We start from the raw sequence: 21,140 nt of genomic DNA on the forward strand, positions 1-21,140 counted from the left end.
AAGGCAAGGTCAGAAAGTGCGACGTTTTAGCTGCTCTGTCATGCCAGGAACAAAAAAAACCCGAAACACCAACCAGCCAACCAATCAAAAACCACACAAACCCCAACAACAACAGAAAAAACAAACTACTCAAAGCCTTGTTTTAAAATAAGCTGTTTTAAATAAACAAGTGTTCTTTGAACCACAGCAGAGTACATACCTAACAATGTTTGTTAAGTAAATATCAGTGACATGTTTAAGTCTGGCTCAGTCGGTATTTGTGTTGCTTTTGTTGTAACAGGAGTCAATCGTGTTTGTAGAAGGTGGTCTGAAAAAAGGGACTTTGGATTTGAGGTTTTATTTCTTCCACCTGCCTACCAGTAACCCTGCTTTGGGGCTTATGTCCTTTCCAATTATGTCAATATAAGCCATCTCTTTGGGCATGCTCAGAAATTTTGGGTTTGAAAAATCCTCACTGTAAATTACATGATTCCATGTATGGGAGACAAAATGTTTATTTCATCAAGCATTTTATTACATAGACCATGAAATATATCTGACTCTCACTGCACAGGCACAATACACAGTTCTATTACAGCAGCCTGGCTGCAGCTTTCACATCAGAACAGGGGCACAAGGCAGGTGTTGGGGTGGCCCCAGGCATCACCTGATGATTCACTTTCCAATATATTGAGAGAAAACTAGAGTCTATTCAACTGGCTGCGAAATACCTGCAAGGCAAGGGAGTTAAAAATGCTCCTTGCGGCCCAGGCCAGCCTGGAGGAGGGCGGCCGTGCAGGCGATTTGGGAGCTGTGGAACCATCCCAGGGGTGAGGAATAGCAGCTTTGTCCGGCCCCAATCCTGCTGGGGGACACCCAGGAGCTGCAGAGAGCTGGTGGCTGTCCCTCAGCCTTGCCAGGGCTGTGTTATTCTCGTGCTTCAGTCTGCAGGATCAAGCACACCTTAAGGGAGGGAACGGAGATGGACAGGACAGCAGGTGCACGGCATGGTGGCTGCTGGAGGCAGCAATGCAGCTGTGTGTGGATGGAGCCATCCCTGGGGAAGCCGCTCCACGGCCCAGCCGAGGGCAGGCAGGGCTCAGGCGGGTGCCGAGCTCGGCTTGGTCCCTAATGCCTGGGAAAAGGCTGCGTTAGCGAGGCCAGGGCTGCGGGAACTGAGCGCCCAGCCCGGGGGAACCTCGAGCGGTCCCCCCCCGTCCGAGGCACCGTCCCGGCACAGGGAGGCAGGGAAAGAAAGAAGGAAGGCGGGAAGTAAGAGAGGAAGGAAGGAAGGGAAGCAGGAAGGCAGCGCCCGCCCCCTCCCTCTGCCGGGCGCCCCGCGCCGAGCGCCGCCGGCCGGAGGGAATGGCGGCGCCACGAGGGGCGGTGAGGGGCTCATGGCGGCGCGGCCCCGGCGGCGGGCGGAGGTGCCGGGCGGAGGCGCCGGGAGAGCGGCGGGGCTCGGGCACGGCCTCCCGCTCTCGCTCGCACACGGAAAGGCGCCGCCGCCGTGCGGCCTGTCCCTGGCCGTGCCCTGAGCCCCGGGTCCGTGCAGGAGCGGCCGCCGCGGGGCCGTGAGGAGGAGCTCCCGCCCGGGGCCCAGGTAAGCGCTGCCCGCTGCCGCCCGGGACGGGCTGAGCGTGGTGTTGGTTTTGTGAGGTAGCCAGGGACCCACCACTGCTGCCTTTCTGGGGCTGTTTAAGCTGTATCTTAGCGTCTGGATTTTATTTCGCTGTCATTTAGCCCAGCTGTGGGATGAGCACGCTTTTGGCAGACAGCGCAGCTCTTTACAGCCATTTTGTGAGGCGGTTTAGGTCTCGGTATCGCTTCCATTAGAGCAAGTAAAGCTTAAAAAGTAAACCTGTTTGGAAAAGGTTTAAGTAAGGTGGGCTAGGATAGCTGAGTCAACTGAGCACAGCACCATAAACGCGAGGGGGAGGAAATTCAGTAAAAAGGCAGTGTTGTGCACAGCCTCAGCTTTGTGTGGTCCCTGGTTGCTTTGCTGTATGCTGATGAGTGATATTGGTTGGGAAACAGGTGGGCAGTAAAATGATGAACTGAGTTTGGAGAGAGGAATAAGGAATTGCCTTCCTGGCTGAGTGGTTAGGCTCTGCAGTCTACTTTAGGAGGGCTCAGTCTGTTCCGAGACTTTTCAGGAGTTTCTTGCGGAGTTTCATCTGGAGGACTAAGAAAGTGGAGCCAGTGGCACTATATTGACTCCACTGATACTATCCTCCTACATTAAATGGTGGAAGAACAAGGCCTGCCTGTGAGATAAAAGTCAGGACTTACTTGATCTACCTACAATGTTTTAATTGCAGTCAGAGAAAGCAAGTTAAAAGTCATATGTTTCTGTAGTAAAAGGTTGGGTATGTTTGTTTTAAAGCTGCATTGAACTGTATTTCAGGGCTATTGTGTTGTCTCTTGTATTTGTGCTTTTGACATGTCTCACCTGTGTAATTGCTCACAGGCCCTTTGTTCCTGGCTCCAGCACTGGGTGAGGAGGGACACTGGACATGCCTTCGATTACGGTAATGGGTTTGAAAACTGTTTTCAGCCTTAGAAACCTGTGTGAGACCAGTGTGGCCTTCTGAAAGGGCTTCTCCTGATGCCCTCCAGTGGTAACAACGTGAATTTGAAATCACAGGGAATTGGAAAAGGGGATCCTTGTGGCATGCCCTGGAAGGGTTTGGGCAGCCCTGGCAAGGTTAGCTGCTGGGGGAGGCATGGCTGGGGGTGTCCTGTCCTTTGGCAGTTCCTGCTGCTGCAAGTCCTGCAGGGATGTGTGGATCACTGCTGCACATGAGGACTGCCTGTGAGCTTCAGCTGCTCAAAACCAGAGCTTTGGACATGAGCTTCTGTCCTTTGCAGAAGATGGATTTTGCTGTGTGCCAGTAAATGCCCGTAAGGAAAAGGAACAGGGAAAAAAAAAGAACCGACAGGTACCAGGAAAAATGCAGCTTTCAGGACATAATGTTAGAGACAAGGACAACTCATTTTTAACTGACTGTTGCCCTACCACATGATGTAGTTCAGCCAGAATTCCTGTATACAGGCCAGAGGTAAGAACTGTTTTTGCCTCATCTGAGATATCTTTCAATGCAGAAAAACAGATCTCAGATCAACAGCTCAAAACAATTCTCCAAGTTGAGTGCTGTACCCAGAGTTCCAATAAACTGAATACACCTGGTGAATAAACTGAATACAGACATGCAGAGTTGGTGTGAACTTACAGCTTAGTAGACCTCTGCAGTAGAAGTGGTGGCCTCCCTGTAAAGGATTTTTCTGGAGATTGTTCTGAGCAACAGCTGGTTCTAAGAAACACACATTGTCAGCAAGTTTCCTTTGCTGTATAAATATTTAAGTGATGGGGTTTGGATTCCTAGGGGAGGAAAAGCATGGGCTAGTGCCAACAGGTGCAGCTTTTATTAAACAGAAGCATAAAAATTCATTTCCCTTACTGTTTTTAACCTAGAAGCCAATTATTGTGTATTTGTTCTTTATTTCAGATCACTGTCACTGCCTTAGCTGTCCTGTGCCATGCCTGGTGGTGACCATGGGGCCATTGTCCTGAGCAGACTGTCTATACTCAGCCACCCAGCCTGCATATTCCAGTAGATTCACCAAGCTGGCAGCATAACAGCAGAGCTGTTTGGTACCTGTCGAGTCCCTCTGCAGGGGTGTCTGAGCACCTCACATTTGGCTCAGGAAATCTGCCCTTGCACATTCCAGCAAGAGGGTTGTGAAGTCCTGCGGATTTGCCAGTTCGGTTCACTAACTGGAAAGTATTTTGCCAGGTTACAGCTATGGTTTAAACACTTGAGATGAAAGCTGGTGATAGGGAGTGGAATCATGGGTTCACCAGCAGCCTTTGTGCATTAGAGGCTCTCTTTGGAGGTTCAGATACTCTGATACCTGTGTGTTACACTCTTTCAGGTATCTTGTTGAAAATAAGAGTGGGGTGCTCAGTTCCTGGCTGATGGGGTAAAACATGTTCCAGTGGGTAAAAGTTGGACCCAGAGTCAAGGAGTGCATTTTTAAGCAAAGAATGCTGCTTTCTCACCACTTCAATCCCCTGCACAGGAGATGTTCCCTACAGCTGCTGTTCCCCAGGATGGCCATGCCAGCATCAGCAGGGCACACATGGCCACAAGCTGCTCTGCTCACTGGCAGACAAAGCAACTGAAGGTCTCTGGCCTGCTTACAGCAGGTCTGATAAAGTGACCATAGCAACCTTTTCTGCCCTGAAAACATCTTAAATCCTGGTAGGTTAAGAAATGACCCTGTATTGGTATAGCTCAGTGTTGCTAAACCAGTCTTCTGAGGGATTTCAAACATACCCAAGAGCAGATAGTACTAATCACTGCTGTAGTGACATACTCAGCTCCTGGTTTTGTGGTTTCTAAAGGCCTGTTTTGGCAAGACTTTTTTAAAGCTGTTTGAGAAAGAAAGACAATCTTTTGACACACAGTTTTGTGTAAAATTTCTTTAGTTTTGGCAATGGCGTTTATTTGTAGAGACCCTGCATATTGTAGAGGCCACTGCTTGCTCCTGGCAATTCCCTAGAATGAAAACTTGAACCAATGATATTTGTAATGAATGTGCAATAAATCTGTGGAAAAGCTGCTTTGTTAATGACTCTTGATTGAGCTCAGGTAGTTTTGACATGTATGGGTGAAGCTGATCAGAGCTGGCCAAGCCTGCTTGACAGGCAGGGCCTGTCTTGATTGGTGTCTGGAAACGAAACCCAAACAAGGATGTCTCAACTGTGTGCTGGGCCAGAGTCCTTCCAGCCTCACTGGACACCCAAAGCTTCAAGAGCAGAGCATTTGAATGGAATTCTTCAGTGCTGAGGGGGAGAGCAGATCTCTGAGTGTGGAGGGAGGATACACCCAAGTGGAAGTGAGCATAGCTAAAAAGAAGCGGCTAAAAATGTTGCTTAAGGTGTTTTTTATAAGGACAATCAAGCACTGCAGAAAGCTTGCATTTTTTTCCCTGGGTGCAGGAATGGCAAGCATTCTGTAAAAATGGCTTATATTTGAGACTGGAGTGCAGGCTTGGGTGTTCCAGAAAGCCTCACTGGGTATGTAGGCACTAACAGTTCACACACTTCCTTGTGTCACAGACTTCATGTAGCAACAAGAACTCTTGACTGGGAGATCAGCTTCATGGCTGGAGTGTTTTCAGCTCCAGCAGCTGTACAGTGATTATGCTTTTTGCTGTTTTTGTTTTTCTTCTAGTTTTTAGCTCGAGTAGATTCGGGTAGAATTAACGATTGCTTTGGAACTGGGGAGTTCCTTAGGCTTTAGGTGGGTGCTGGGGGAACCTGTGATCCAGCTGCCACTGCTGTGTGGTGACAGCATTACCTCTGAGAAGGATGGTATCCATTTCTAACAAGAATTCTGGGATGCTGAGCACAGTGGCTTTTTGCTAAGAGGATGTGAACTCCTGAGGGCTCAGGCTTGGCAGCTGGTTTGGATTAGGGTCACTAGGGGAAAACAGCTAGTTTATAGTGAGTATGATAGAGCAGTTAATGCTGAGAGAGGGCATTGCTCAGAGCAGGTTACACATAGATGTGGTAGCTGCAGAACACAGGTTATGGCAGGGCAGTCCAAGGGGGTGTTGTAATTCCAGTATGTATCCTTAAGATACCAGGTGTTTCCAGGGCAAAGCAGGGGTGGACATAATGCTGGAAGTGTGAGTTGAATGTGTGAAGGTGCTGGGCAATATCTGCATTGAAAAATGACAGTCTGCAGTTCTCATAGTCCAGCAGGATGCCAATCCTTCTGGGGGGAATAGTAATTCTGATGTCAGGTGTCATCCCACTGTGCAGGAATTCATACTTGTGCCTGCAGGCAAGAAAAAAGAGCTGAAGGCACCCTGCCTGCTCTCAAAGGGAAGCACTTTGTGCACACAGGTGCCCAGTTTGCTCATGAGAGTTAAGGGCAATAATGTCAATGTACCAGTGTCCAGGGGAGAGCCAGCAGTGCAGCTGAGGCAAGAGGGGAGCTGGCATTTCTGCAGGCAGGTATGACATACTGCCATAGGTAGGACAGATCAAAATCAGCTAGGTATAGCTGGGTTTAGCCAGATAGGTAGTTTCTGGGTTGCATAGATCTATTACTCTCTGTCTTCCCACTGAGGTTTTGGTAACGTTTACAGCTAAATTCTGCAATTTTGATTTTATTCAGATTTGTTTCTGCAACTGCTTGTTTCAATGTGACAATGTCTCATTTCAATGAGACAATGTACCACAGAGTGACCCTTCAGCTTGATTCACTAGCATCCTCCCAGAGTCAATGGCACCGTGTGCTTTGAAGATGCAAATCTGCAAAAAACAAGTCCTGAAGCAAGGAAGCTGGACAAAATGCTTCTGAAACACCCTAAAAAAGCAGGAGGATTTGCTTAAGTGTTCCAGTACCCTTTCAACCCCAGCTTACAGTGACAGCAGTGGAATGCCAGAGGCCCAGGTGCCTGGTCTGAGCTGATATAAAATCTCTGGCTTCTCTGCTGCCCTGCCTGCAGGTGCAAGAGGTGTTCCTGTCACAGACCTGCAGCCTCCACAGCCCTTACCTTGAGGGTGTGATGATGTGCCTCATGCACCAGGATGAGTTGTTTGCCCCCAGGTGCCCATGTCTTGGAGTGTTCTCAAAAGCCACACCAGTTCTGTACTCTGTATCTTCCTCAACTTCCACCTCCCAGTAATGCTTTCCTGGAAAAGGGATCAGACTGCCCAGGATTGCAATACATCTGTGGGAGACAGATAGGAATATGTGTTTTGGCAGGGCTTCTCTATAATTCTCTTTACAGTGTTTAGATATGTTCAGGTATGTATATACCTGGACATTATATAGCAATAAACAAAAGCCACTTCTGCTGTCTCCTTAGCAGTGCAGTGTGGATTTTTGACTCCAGTGAAATCCCCATGCTGAGGAGCTGACACTCAGCCTGTAGGTTTCTTTGTGACACCTGCCCTGTTTTTACTTGTGGGTAGCTTTGTCTAAATGAGTGCCCTAGGCACTTCCAGGAAGATGGAGAACAGCATCCCATAGTGCCTAGGCTTTCTGGGAAAGTTAATGCTTGTTAGAAAAGAGAGTGCTCTGTTGAGCCCCAGCATAGCAGGGGAAAAACGTCTACAGGTTTTGCATTTTCTTTCCAAACAGCCCAGGATTTTGAACGTCACTCACCATCAGGAACTGAGCACTGTAACAGCATGAAGTTCCTGAGGCAGCTGGGGAGGAGGAAGCCTGTCTACAGTGTTTGGAGAGATTTGGAAGAATTGAACACGGTAGGAGAACTTGTAATATGCTGAGTACCTGGGCCGTGAAATGTATGATAGGAACCATGCAGAAAATAACACTCTTGAAAATTGTGTAGTAGAGACAAAGACAATGTACTACAGAGGGACCCTTCAGCTTGATTTACTGGCACAGTCTTGGAGTCAAAGGAACTGTGTGCTTTGAAGATGCAAGTCTGCAAAAACACAGGTTCTAAAACAAGAAAATTGGGCAACATAACCCACTCCAAATGCTTCTGAAACACTCTTAGGAGGGCAAAATGAGTCCTGTAAGCTTATACCTCAGATTTTTCTGAGGAAAAATACATGGTGTATTAGCTGTCATTGTCAAGGGGGACAGCGGGTTTCACACACCTAAAACTTTTATGTTTCTATGGTAGTGTCTAAAGTTGCAAGTTACAAAGGAAAAGGATGTTGCTGGCAGACACTGAGCTCTTGTAGGCAATGCTGAGAGAGAGCTGTACTCATCATTTGGAGGCCCTGTTGTGTAAAGATGGGCACAGTCATCACAATAGCTGTACTCTGCCCCTGCAGCTGCACTTGCTTACAGCAAGTGTACAGTTTATTGCAAGTGCATGAACTTGTCTGGGGGACATGTAAATGTCTTGGGAACAACTTAAAGGCTGCTGAAATCACAACTCAGAGGGGCTCTGTTGCTATAGCCTGAGAAGGAAAAGGAATGATGCAAAATGGATGGCTAAACATCTGTGAACAAAACATGACCACAGTAATGAGAGCTGCAAAGCCACCAAGGCAAACCTGAGCTGTGCTGAAGAAGCATTTAGGAAATACATCAGCCACACAAACTTAGGAGACCACACAAATTTCAGAGAGTTGAAAGAAGAGTTGACAAGCTCACCATATAATTTCCTTGGGAGCTTTTTTTTTCTTTTCAGTACATTGGTTTGAAGGAGATTTGTTAAAGTTCATAGTGATATCAAAACCTCAGCCTTTGAATGAGATTACTGCCAGCTCTGGCTGTTTATGTGAAACATAAAAGCATCCCATAGAAGTGGGATGAAAGCCCATTTAAGATTACCATGATGGCTTTAATGAAAAGGATCACCAGTCTCCCAACTCCTTTCTACTGAGCCCTTTAGTAGCACTGCATTTCCATGGAGGGAATAAATTGGAGACTTGTGTTATCCTGCATCTGCAGATGCCTGTCCTGGTTATATGGTGCTTCTGTGGTTTTGACTGGAAATATGCATTTTGGCAAGCTTAGCCTCTCACTTCAATGGCAAAGGGCCTAATTCTTTTTTGAAAGTAATACCCAGTGGTTCAAATAGTGTCAGTTATATCTTTCAGCAAGAGGTAAGTTTTCAGATCCCTCTCCTTTCCTTAGCATTTGTTATGGCACCTAAATACCTGTTCAAATTTAGCTCAGTGTGCCAGACATGTAAGTAGGCTTGTACATAATTGTGGCTGATGCATCTGTAATCCTATTTAAGAACTTGCATTAATTTCCAAGTTCCAAAGAGCAGCTGGAGAGAGGGATTTCAACTCAAAAAGTTAATCATAGCTGCTGAAAGCCCCATTAGATATTTCCTGGCATCTGTTAAAAGAACCAAAGAAATTGAAATGCCTCTGTTTACCTTGTAAAGCTGTTATCATAGACAGGCAGATCACATTCTGGGTTTTCCAGTTCATCACATGAAATGGTAAATCCATCATCCAGAATTGCCAGTAAAGGATGGGCTGTGTCCTCATTAAGGTAGAAGCAGGTGCCTGCAAGAGAAAATGCTTGAGGATAACTCAAATAACTCCTTAGAACATTAGAATTGCAGCAAGGGTGTGATGAAATCTTGTTTGGATCCACAAAAAGATTCACCAATGCTCTAGAAAGAATCTGTGGCTGACATTGAAAGGACAAGATCATATTTTTAAAGTTTTTCTTATAAACGGCGGTTTTACAGCTTAACACTGTGTCGTTTCAGCCTTGTGAAAAACAGGGGACTTAGCCTGGTTTTGAACCCATACCAGGGCTCAAAGCTGCAGGCATTGTGCAGGAAGTAGCTATTCAGAGATGAGGGGTCCTCCTGCAATGGACTGCCTGGTTTCAAGTAATCTATTTTTAATCACTGAGATGAGAAAGGTGCCTTAAAGGACTCTCCATGGCCTCACTCATCCACATAAATGCTGGGCACAGTTTGAAGGGAAAGGATCCCTCCTGCTTCAGCACCTCCCTTGTCAGACCAGCTCTCAGAGAGGTAAGTCCAGCTCAGGATAAAAGAGCTTTTGCCTTTCTTCCTGCAGAGAGTTCACAGAGCAGGTGTGACGCACTGGGGCCTGAGAAGCGGCCAGGATTGCACAGCTGCTGTTTGTAGCTGGTGTTTGTTTATCCACCCCAGAAAGGATCAAAGGCCATTCACAGTGCTGGAGGTGGGTTCTTGCAGCCGACAGATCAATTTGCATCAGCTGTTTGCATAATGTAGACTCTGAGAAGATAAATCTCCCCATGGTAATCCCAAATGAAATCATTATAATCAAACTGCAAGTTACTTCATTGCAAATACAATACAAACAATGACAGGGCAATTACAGACATGTGCTGCTGAAAACAAACACATGCTGTGCAAACAGAATGGGCAATTTCAAATATTGAGTTTGATTTAAGTTGGAATACACACAAATGGTGGCAACACAATGACAGTCTTCCTCTCCAGGGATTTAAGGATGAGCATTTCTTTTCTGTGGTGTGACTGCTGTGTGGCCGACAGGTTTTTTACTGAAACATAACTTTGTGTCATCATCTTGCTGAATAAATACAATTTTCAAATGTCTCACAGAAGGTGAGGGCGGAAGAGACAAAGGTAAGGTGTGAACATACCCGTGAGTGGTGGGGGAGACTAGAGATGAGCAGTGAAGAAGTTGCAGTGTCATTGCAGCAGTGATGAAGGTGAGAACTGATGTCTGCTAAATGGCTCTAGAAATTGCTGTCTCAGCCATAATTTCCAGCAGCAGCTTCTTTACATGGTAATCTCTGAACTAAAATCACACTACAACTTTCCTCACTGGTATGTCTCAGTACTTTGCAAGCTGGCAATACGTGGGCATTGAGTTGACAATGTTTAGCAATTAGTAACTTTCAAGTATCAAATGTACCAGACAGCAATAATATAAATTACAGAGCTAAAGCAATGCACTTACTGTTACAAGAAGTTGTTTTTTTCATTCCTAAAAGGTTACCAGGTGTGTAATTAGATGTAAAAGACTAGGACCTGGTCCAGAGGCCATTGAAAGCAGCAGGAATCTTTCTGTTAAGACAATAGATGCTACAATAGGCTGCTGGAGTTGTTCCATGCTGTACAGTACCTGTGGTGTGTATCAGGACAGGTTCACTTCTTTCACTGGAGCCACCCAGGTTTTGGGCTCTGACACAGATGCGATACTTTTGTGTTGGCTGGAGGTGAATTAGGACTTCACAGTTAGGGATCCCAACAATAGATCTACAGAAGACAAATCCATGGAAAATAATAGGGCAGAAAACAAAGGTAGGCCTTTGAAATTATTTTTCTGAGCAACAAAGAAGAAATTACACTTCAACTTGTAACCAATCAACATTTTGCCTTGTACAGCTGTCAGTAGCAGGGCAAGAGAGATTCTGTGATAGACTGCAGATTTTTACATTTACTTCTGCTCTTTTGCCATACCCACAATTCTCATATAGTAATTTTTGATTTACATTTTACAACTTGTTTTACCAAGAGGATTGTTTGTAAATGTAAAGTTGCCAGAAGGTCACGGGTCCTTTCTTAGTCCTATCCGATGCCACTCAATTGAAATGGTTACATCTCTACAGGTCAGGGGCTCAAGAGAGGAGTAACTCACTCAGTAATAATATCATCATTTTCTTCATCTGTCAGCTTGGATAATTCAACCGTGTAGGAATCAACAGGGTTGATGTCTCTGGATTCCCAGCACACCAGTACTGCATTTTCGCAGCTTTGAATCCTTTTATTCTTTATGGTAGGTGGTGAAGGAGCTAAAAAGTGGGCAAAAGAACAATTCTAAGCTGTTGCTTGAAGGTGTTTGCAAACATCATGCTTTGAAGACAAAAAACTAGAAAAATGTTGTTTACTAATACTATATAGTTAAAGAAATCTGCTTCCCCAATAACCACCAGGTAGAGTGAGTAACAGCGCTATTTAAAGACTTCGTTTAGACTATAAAGGTTCCAAAAGAATTAAACAGAGAAGTAACATAAAGACTGATTACACAACTGTTTTTGTCATTAGTTTTATCTTTGTCATAAAGGTGCATCTCTTCTCTGCTCTGAGATGTCAAAGACATCTGGAACAAGCACTTGAAGGTCTTCCACTGACTTTCTCAATCTGATGTCAGGATTTCACACAATGTCCTAGACTGAACTGCAGTTAAAAAGAACAGCATAACAGGTGTATCCACAAAATAACTACAGGCCAATAAAAGGAGAGCTGGGATTCACCTGGCAGAACCAGGAAATTTGAACCTTATTCACAGCTGGTTTACATGCTTATATTTAAAGAGGTTATTTTGTCTCTCTGCTTTTGTTTCTTCCGCTCTAAAACAGGGACAGTCAGCATGATAGGCTCTCCAAATAAAAGTAGGGAATTCCCAAGCAGTCAGTAGGCTTACAACAGAAGAAAGAAAGTGCCCAGAAAGCATTACTGGCATAAAATTCAGAGGTGATTTTGAATTTCACTATAAAAGTTACAAACTCATATGAATAAAATATTTTTACCTGTTACATAAACTGCTCTTTCACTTGGTGGACTGATACCAGAGGCATTTAAAGCACTGACCCAAAATTCATACTGTGTATTTGGCAACAGGTCAGTAATGGTGCAGTATGTTTCTTTGACTTTTAGTGTATGCTCTGAAATGACAACAACAAAGCATTTAATAGTGCCCTTACACAGTTGCCCACTCTTCCCCAAAGCTGCATCACACAGTGGAGTTGGGGTGCATTGTTTTGGGTGCTGAGTTCAGCACAGCTCCTTGTGCTACACACCCTTTGATCAGCTGTCAGGCAGTTTCACAATGCCTTCCTCTAAAACAGCATAAATCAGATGGGATAAGAGTTGAAGCTATTTTGCTGCTCATTTCTCATTCTTCAGCTTATAAAATTTGGATAGTTTTTGCTTTTCTTTCTCAGCTGGCCACTGGCACTCTACTAGCTTCCACTTTTGAAGGTTCTGCAAGAGCAGTATTAGCAAAGGCAGTTTTGTCACAAGGCTGGCACATTTTAGTTCTGTGTTTCTTTGTGTGCCTGCGCACCTTAGAGAATTACAGCCTATTATTAGCACTAAGAGAAGCTGTAAAATCATCTGGGGGTTCCAGTGGGAGTGCTGATGATATGATGATTTGCTCTTTAAAAATACTGTGATGGGCTGTGGATGCAGCACTTGTTCTAATGCAGTGTCCACCCTCCAGAAATCCTTGTGACTCCATCCACTGACCCCTTCCCATTCCTGCTATCCCTGCTGCTGTCTTTGCTCCTGTGCTGGGTCCTGCTGCCGCTGGCAGCATGGCAGACCTGGGAGAGGAAGAGGGACAAAGCAGATGGTGGTGGCAAATATGACAATTTTGATGGCAGACAGAGTGCACAAGATATGCAGAGGCACTTTGGCATCAGCTGGTTTTGCCAGTGGAGGGCTGAGGTGTCCCCTTGAGCCCAGGACTCCTTACCTGCTTGCCCATCACTGTGCATCTCACTGCTCACTGGTTTGTAGCACAGCTGGTAGCACTCCACAGTGTCATCTGAGAAGAGGCCCCAGCAAACTCTCAGTGAAGTGCCAGTTGCTGCATTGGGAGCCTGGGGATTGATCACAGGGGCACAAGGAGCTGCAGAGGGAAAAGCAGGTCAGTTTTTAAATGTATAATCATGGCATGGTTTGTTGTACCTCTCCTCTCACAAAGGTGTTTGCACAAAGCTTTGGCACTGAATAGGGTCCTATTCCTCCATTCCTCCCACATGGAGAAAAGTCAGGAGCTGACTCTAGAAACAGTTGCAGATAGTAATCAGGTCACTGGTGCGTGAGAACTAGTCTTGCTTCAAATCAAAGTCAAAACAACAAAATAAAGAAGCCTCAGCCTACCACCCTTCCTCTGTAAACTCCACCACCCCTGCTCTGAGGGCTGTTCCAGCAAGCCCAACATCTGCCATGCCAGCACTGCTGCCAGCCACTTCAGGCATCAGGGAAAAGCTGTACAACAGGGGGCATCAGCACAAGCAAACCAAATACTATTTTATGTTAAGAAAACACAGTATGGGGTGTAAAAAAGAATAATGTTCTTTCTGACCATTTGTGATGCACCAGAAAAGATTTAAAATTTTAGCCATTTTTTAGTTATTCAACATTTGCTTATGTTGTGCTGTTTCTGTGGATTATAGGGGGAAAAATGCTTGCTAAAAAGCAGAGGAATAAGTCACTGAAATCTGTTTATCAAGAGAAGCTGTGTAAGTTATTTAAAGGAATCTGGGGTTCCTCTCTATTTTGTTCAAGCAACTATAAGGTAAGACAAGTTATCACTGACTAAGCATGCCTGACCCCTCAACAGAAGTGGGTAATCTTCATGAGTCTTCTAGGAAATCATTCAGCAAAAGCAAGGAAGTCCCAATTTAGCAGTAATTCTGGTAATTTTATATTGAAAACAAATGGAAAAAAAATCCAAAAATATCTTCCAGTGTCTCTGTATATATAGGCAAATAAAAACCTAGAAGGAAAACTAGGGAGAAGTTAATTCTGCTTTTGCAAATCTCCTTTAGAAGAAGTAATGTTTAATATATGTCCTTACTTAAATGTAAATAGGTGTGGAATAAGGATCAGGTAGGAAGAGTACCTGGAACAGCATTAATGGAGTTCATTAGTTGTTCAACTTCAGAGACATCTATGACTCTCTCTTCAAAGTCTGGCAGTGTTGAAAGCTCTAAAACCACTTCTTTCTTTAAGAATTTTTCCAGCCTGCAATTGTAGGGAAAAAAATCTCTCTAATTGGAAGTACCATAGTGTTGGAGATATCTGTCTATGATGCCTATTTATAAGAGGAAAAGAACAGCAGACTCTAAATTAACATCTATTTCCTTAAACACCATTTTCATAGCTGTACAAGCTCAGCCTCCTCGTGCCTATAGCTTGGAGATACGTGGCCATCAGTGCTGCAAGATGCCAAGGAGAGCTGGCTGCAGCTGGGACTGAGGGCCACCCTCGTGTGCCCTGCTCCTGCAGTGAGCTGGCTGCACACCCCGAGCAGGGAGGGAGGTGTGCCCAGCACCAAGCTGTGGGAAGCACCCTGTTAGCTCCATAACTTTCATTATTTTGAATTTACACTATTATTAATTCATGACCTCGTGGCTCTAGGTTGATAAAAAGGGACATCCTTTCTCTGTGTTTTCATGAACAATAACAGTCAATTAAGAGGGTGTTTTTTGCATATGATTTAGTATGGCCTAAGACTTCTTCTAATTGCTCCAAGATTTTTCAGTATCTGTTTTGATATCCCACTACTTGACTTTCTACCCCACTATATTAATGCATAAATAACCTGTTACAGTATATTTAGGGAGCTCAGTTTTAGTGTCATTTGGATCCAGAGTGTTTCTTTCAAGAGCTTTAGCAATCCTGTTTCTCAGTGAAATTAGTTTCTTATGACTAAGCTGAAAACACTGATTTATTCAGGCTCTAACTCTCCTTTTGGATTTCTTGAAATTAGATACAAATAGGTGTTGAGTGTTAAGTTTCTTAGAGCAACTTTTTCTGATGCACTTTAAAACAAAAATTCTGAATATTTCAGTAGCTCTAGTGGCTTAGACAACATTTGTGAGCCTGAACAAAGTCCAGAACATGCAAGCATCTCCAATAACCTGTCCAATTAGCAGGAAAAAATGTGACATAAAATCTCAGACTATGATACTACCTGTCAACCATGGTTACTGCTGCCTGTTGGAAAAAAAAAGAGAGAGTGTTAGAGGTAGAAAAGCCCATAGTCAGACTACATCATGCTGTTGATCTGTCTTATACAAATTGCCCCAAATTCAGCTCTTGGAGTGAAGTAATTGGCTCTCACCCAACTCTGAGAACAAAGCCAGCCCTTTCTATTCAAATGGACAGATCTTGGCTGAATTTACAGTAAGCTAATGAGCAATATCATGTAGTCATCAGTGTCTGCCCACCTAGACTTTAGACTGATTCCTCCCTTGGCTGTCCGAAGTGCCAACAGATTCCTCATGAACAGAAACCAAAATCAGCTGGGCAAAAGAACTCAGTGAAATACTCTGTGCTGGAGGGAGTCTGAGCAGTGCAGTCAGCTCATGTGAAGAACTCAGCAGGTTGGAGTCACAGCAAACTGCAGTAGACTGGAGGTGTTATGAGATTTGTTTCTTCTCCAGTTCAGAAGTTACTGTCACTGTGCTACAGAAATGCTCCCACCCACCTTAGTCATGGGACAGGTTAGGTGAGCATACTCATCATCCCTGAAAATTCTAATTTTTTTCCAATTAATTTTCTACCTTCCAAAGAAAAATACCTTCTTGACACCACCTCAAGAGTGGGATTTCATCCATCACTTTGCAGCAGCTCTTGACATATTTCAGCTGAACTTTCCTCCAAAATGAGCAAGAAAAGGAAACATCTTCCTAAGAGATTACATCAGCCTGCCTGCTGTGAGCCCAGAATAGAGCAAGAGAGCTGAGCCTGCACAAGGCAAGGAACACTAAGTGCCTCCAGAGTTTCCCCAGATAAGCACTTCAGCAAGATATCTTCTCTTTGAACCCATGTGACTCACAAATCAACGAGCATCCAAATTACAAACTTTGTTTCTGCATCTTGCCCCTATTGTGTTCCCCTACTAAGTCAATGCCACCATGCCAAGCACCTGGTGCAGTGACAGCATCATGGACTGAATATCCCAAATTCTCCCTAGCAATAAGACTGCTTGAGACTCCTCAGATGGGGACTACTTGCAAGCAGCAAAAAAGGATTTTGACAGTTAAAGCTCTTTACCTTCATAAATTCAGCTTTGTCATTTTCCAGGAGAAGCTCCTGGGTTTCATCTGTCAGCTCCTTGCAGGTGTCAAGATGTTTCCCACAATCGACCAGCTGCTCATACAGAGCTTCCAGCTTCTGCCTCTTCTCTTCTCCCAGTGCTTCCAGCTGCTCTTCATACTTCTGAGCAAGCACTTGCACAGCATCATTGTAATGTACCTCAAAGTTCTGCTCCTGCCTCCCGAAATTTTCCTGCAAGGTATTTCAGGGTTTGTACCTTGGCATCAAGCCTGATCCATAGGTCACACAGAGGTTTAGGCTCTGCTTTAACTTCTCCTTACCATAGAGGTAATATGTCATGATTTAATTCACAAAACTAGGACACAGTACCAGTACACAGAAGCTGTAATTTGACTTATGTGCATTTTTAGGGGTTTACTCTATCATTCACCCCCACCGAAGCACCAGACACAAGAGCAACAAAAATAACAACAGGAACAATGATGTAAGGTAACCTAAACCCAGGGAGCACAACTAGGATATATCCTAGGCATAATCTCACAAGCATTTCCACCAACACCGGCAAGCTCATCCTTCCATGAGAGAAACCATGGCAACTCAGTGGGATCCATGGATTTGTGCTGAGGGAGCTGGGCAGCTAATGCTGGTATCCTCACTCACAGCTGGAGAGAGCATTAGGAAGTAAGATTTAAGGAGCAGGCAAGTCTTTACTGCCAGCAGCTGCCCACTGTTCAGGCACTGATGTCCCCCTGTGCCACATGCAGCAGAGAAAAGACTGCAGTGCCTTGAGTTATTGCTCAGTTTGAACTTGCTGTCAGCTGACTTCCTTCCCCTGGGGCCAAGCTGACAGCAGCCGAGTGGGAGCACAACTCTTGAAGTCATCAGCTTGAAGCAGCTGGTCCCAGGATTTGCCTGGATCACACTTCTGTGAATTAAGTTGAGGGAACAAGGGCTGCACTCTGGATGGACTAGTTAGATCACAGCTCTTTGGCCATTTAAAACTAACATGACCCGAGTGAGGGTCACTTTATTTCTGAATGCAAACTTCTGTGCAAATTATAAATGTAATTTTACAAGCCCACTTTAAAAAAATCTTTAGGGTGAGTTTTCCTGAGTACTTCAGTCTAGACAAATCTAGATAATTCTGTGCTTTCTTACTGTAAGTATTCACCTCATTAGCAACTGAACACTATGAATGGCAGTATGACTGTCAAAACTGTTTAACCCCACTACAATAAAGCTAGCCCAAGTGAAAATACCTTACCTCTACAGTGATGAAGATCTCCTCCAAATGGCTGGCAACATTTTCCATCTGAGCAATCTGTTCTTCCAATTTGCACATGTTTTTATGGATCTCCTCCTATAAAACACCCAGTGTGATTCTTACTGTGTCTGAAGACTGTTTTAGAGGCACCACAGTACACCTGTGTTACTCTCACCTTTTCACTTTCCAGGGCACTGGGGAGCTGAGCAACCTCATGATCTTTGTGTTCACCAAACAGTTTGTCAAAAGCTCGGATTGGTATCTTGCAGGTAGAACAAAAAACATCTGCTGCTTCTTCCTCTTCTTCCTCCTCCTCCTCCTCTTCCTCCTCCTCACTGACAGCCTGACTATTCCACTCTTCTGACATGCCACCACTGCTTATTTCCCCTCTGGACCATATGTTGCTCTCAGCCTCATCATCTGCTCTGGCTTTGCTCTGATTTTCACCTTGAGAAACCTCATCAGGAAGTCCTTGTTGCTTTGTGGTCTGATTTGGATCTTTCACTGAAGAGCTGCTTTTGGATGTGTTATATATGGAGCCTTGTGATCCTGGTTTTTCTGTGCGAGCAGGTGGCCATCTGCTCTCCACCTTCTCCAGATGTCCTCCAAGAAGCTCAAGCTCTTTTTCTCTATCCTCATCAAGTCCATACATCTTAGCCAACTCTGCAACCTCCTTTTCCAAGTCATAGCCAGCTTCTTGTGGGCTCTGAACTTTTTCACTACTCAGTGCAGATTCCCTTCTTGTATCCCCCAGAGATCTGTCTCCTCGACCAGACAGCTCTTCAGGAAAGATATCAAACCTCTCCTTTGACCCATAAAGATCCATGTGATAAAATATCAAACCTTCAGTCTCAGTGTCACTGGACTCTGGGACTGGTGGGGAAGCTGACTGATCGTGTGACTGGCTGCTAGTCTCATAGCCAGATCTGGATGACATTGGTATCCTCAGGGAGGCCTTTGAGATGATGAGTCTCAAGCTGGTAAAAGATAAGAAAGATCTTTAGCTACATACTTGGATATCAGGATTGAGTTTTTCTTGCTTAAAAGTATATGGATAGAATAGATTTGGCTGAGGACTGCTCAGGTCCTGGAGGTAAGCATAGGAAAGACCAAAGCCAGTAGCTTTGCTCTTTGGGTGAAGCTTCTGAAGGGAAGCCACAGGAAGCTTGTTTTCACCTCAGTGCAAAGCACAGCAGAGAGCTGTCTCTGCTGTGCATCCTCTTTTCTGAGTACCTCATCTGTGACCCTGATGCCTGATTTTCCAACTGTGGAGTAGCCCTGTCCTCAGACAAACACTGTGACTGTGCTTCAGGCAGAGTTAGTGCTGTTCTGTGCAATTGGAAATGTCCTGTTTTGAAGCCTGCTCACCCTTCAGCTGCTGTCAAGCATGTTTTCTGAACTGTCAGTCAGGCATAATGTAGAATGTCCTCCGTTGTGACCACTGATGACACAGAACACACTAGTAAGTGCCCTGAAAAGTCCTGTTCTGTATTTTTCAAGTTGCCGTTCTTAATACTGAAACTTGAGTACAGGTCCTGGGTCCTTTCTAAAAAACACCACAGAGAAAACATACTGCCCTTTGGGGCTTCTCATATGCTGTGGAAAAGATACATTTTAACACATAAAGCATCCAGTAACTAGGGAGCAAGGCAAGCCATTGACCTCTGGGCTGAGAGATGCCTGCTCTGACCCAAACCTTGCACATTCTGTGCAAGGAGCGAGGTGTGAAGAGAGCATATGCAGGTGACATGCAAAGCTGCACAATAAGCAGATGCATGGGACAACATTAAAAGTGCAAAGGCAATTTTAATGCTGATTCCCCAAGCCCATTCTTTCCAACCTATATCCAGCCTATATTAACAGCAGTGAAATAATGCCAGTACATAGCCAGAGCTGTCTCTGAGCTGAAACGTCCCCACAGCCCTCCACTGCTCACCAGCATGAATGGAATCATAGCTACAAAACTACTCAGATCAACTTATCAGCAGTTTAGTACCACAAGCAAAACACTTCATGGAAAGATTTCAGCTGAATAACAATTAATCTGTAGTTGCATCTAGTCCTAGGTAAGTGAAGCATATGAATGTTTTAATCACTTTCTCACAGAAGAAGAAAAGCCAAAAGATCAGTCAGATATCAATTCTATCAGAACTTCTGGATACTTCTGGACACTTTCACATAAGTTTGCTTTAAACTACTATTTATGGTCTTTTTAGTTTTGAGTAGTTGCTGTGGCCTCAAATTTATTTCATCAATATTTTACTAATTTTCCTGAGAAATCCTTAGCTAACAAAGTCAACACAATCTATGACTTAGTAGAAAGCAACTTCCCAAACCAGTGAAAAATAGCGAGACATTTTGCCCTCTCTGGTTTTATATCCCTGGGTGAGTCCAACCCTACAGATCTGTAAGAAAACCCACACAGAAGTTCATCATTTGTCTTCTGGCACTGCAGACATGGGTGTGGATTCTACAGCTAGCAATACCCTACTATAGACAAAAACACTGAAGTTAGGCAGAAATACTATTTATGCTAAAGGCAATAAAATAAATCATGCAAATTCTAACATTTTAAACAGAGAAAAGGACTTAACACATACCAGAAAATGTTGTCTGGCTCCCGCAAAGACTTTTTTCCCCATAATTAAAACAATAAGGCTTGCTTTAGAAGTTATTACTAATTAGAAAAGTGAATTAACATTTATTTTTCCTACCAAAATGAAATGAAATAAATTAACATGAGCATAATTAAGCTTGTCTGCAATCCTGCTGCCTAAATAAGATTTTCAGATGGTTGCTCAGTGTTTGCTTGCTTTGCAGGCACAGATAAAATTACACGAAGCACGTTTAGATCCGTGACTGTCAGTTATCGTAAATACAGAACAAAGAATGTTACTACCTAAAAACTTGCCTTCTATCTTAAGACGTCATAAATTCTTCTGATAGCTCAGATGGCATCAAAGTTAACTTCTATTCCCCTCAGTAAAAATTAATTCACATGAAAGCAATTCCTTGCCACTTTCCTATAACTGCAGTTGGAAGACTTACTGCAGTAACCTTACCCTGCCTCTTTGCTCAGACAGGGGCATGCCAGCAATGAGCAATGGCACAAATATAGATGTGCCCTGGCTGTCCTTCAGCAGTGTGCTACTTGAGTGTCACCAGGATGAATGTCATGCAGGGAGAACAGGCTCTGAAGGTTCATTCCTGGATCTGAAGTACTTAGAACAGTTACAGAGAGCCCTCACTAAGGCCAGAGTACCCTCTCACTTTTGGAGGTGGTATTAATAAACACTGCAGAGTGCATTCATTGCCTCTGGGTATGATTTCGAAGGCTGGTGTTAGGCAGACTATCCTGTGTGGGATACACAAAATGTGCAAACAACTCACATGGCTGGACATGTGTTAACAGAGTTGCACAACTTAATGGAAGTACCTGTTCTGTTCTTTACAAACACTTACTGGTAAAGTCATCTCTCTCAAATTAGCAGAATCTTTTCTATGGGGCTGAGTTGGAATCATAATCCTATATTAGAAAAAAAAATTTAGAATAAAAAAAATATCATACAGTTGCATATGCTTATACATATCCACACATCCTCACACTGTGTGG

General features: G+C 44.2%; 1 protein-coding gene, 1 long non-coding RNA gene and 1 other non-coding gene across 4 annotated transcripts; 2 read left to right on the forward strand and 1 right to left on the reverse strand.

Annotated features, from left to right (window-relative positions):
- Positions 1–1,592: 1,592 nt before the first annotated feature.
- LOC130257278 (uncharacterized) lies at positions 1,593–4,603 on the forward strand. Its single transcript, XR_008841300.1, has 2 exons — positions 1,593–2,510; positions 3,489–4,603. It is a non-coding gene; the product is annotated as an uncharacterized LOC130257278 (long non-coding RNA).
- LOC130257601 (small Cajal body-specific RNA 15) lies at positions 2,157–2,288 on the forward strand. The gene has a single exon (XR_008841349.1). It is a non-coding gene; the product is annotated as a small Cajal body-specific RNA 15 (non-coding RNA).
- FSD2 (fibronectin type III and SPRY domain containing 2) lies at positions 4,602–20,625 on the reverse strand. 2 transcript variants are annotated; one of them, XM_056499633.1, is made up of 13 exons: positions 20,427–20,625; positions 17,703–18,504; positions 17,528–17,623; positions 16,261–16,494; positions 15,176–15,198; positions 14,102–14,223; positions 12,947–13,102; positions 12,000–12,134; positions 11,108–11,261; positions 10,592–10,725; positions 8,872–9,004; positions 6,553–6,729; positions 4,602–5,828 (listed from the first exon to the last, which is right to left on the reverse strand). In XM_056499633.1, the coding sequence occupies exons 2-13, from the start codon at positions 18,462–18,464 to the stop codon at positions 5,576–5,578; spliced, it is 2,379 nt and encodes a 792-aa protein (XP_056355608.1). In that variant the 5' UTR covers positions 18,465–18,504; positions 20,427–20,625; the 3' UTR covers positions 4,602–5,575. The 2 variants fall into 2 exon arrangements, with proteins under 2 accessions (XP_056355608.1, XP_056355606.1); XM_056499631.1 differs by having other exon boundaries at positions 20,128–20,608.
- Positions 20,626–21,140: the final 515 nt, after the last annotated feature.

Source organism: Oenanthe melanoleuca, chromosome 10 (assembly GCF_029582105.1).
Source record: "Oenanthe melanoleuca isolate GR-GAL-2019-014 chromosome 10, OMel1.0, whole genome shotgun sequence".
NCBI classification, from domain to species: Eukaryota; Metazoa; Chordata; class Aves; order Passeriformes; family Muscicapidae; genus Oenanthe; species Oenanthe melanoleuca.

Excerpts from the sequence above, each read along its gene's own strand:
- FSD2 (XM_056499633.1), bottom strand. The coding sequence starts at position 18,464 with ATGTCATCCAGATCTGGCTATGAGACTAGCAGCCAGTCACACGATCAG. Across the intron at positions 11,262-11,999 it reads AAGAGCAGTTTATGTAACAG|CTCCTTCACCACCTACCATA; the intron begins GTAAAAATATTT and ends CCCACTTTTTAG. Across the intron at positions 10,726-11,107 it reads AATGATGATATTATTACTGA|ATCTATTGTTGGGATCCCTA; the intron begins GTGAGTTACTCC and ends TGTCTTCTGTAG.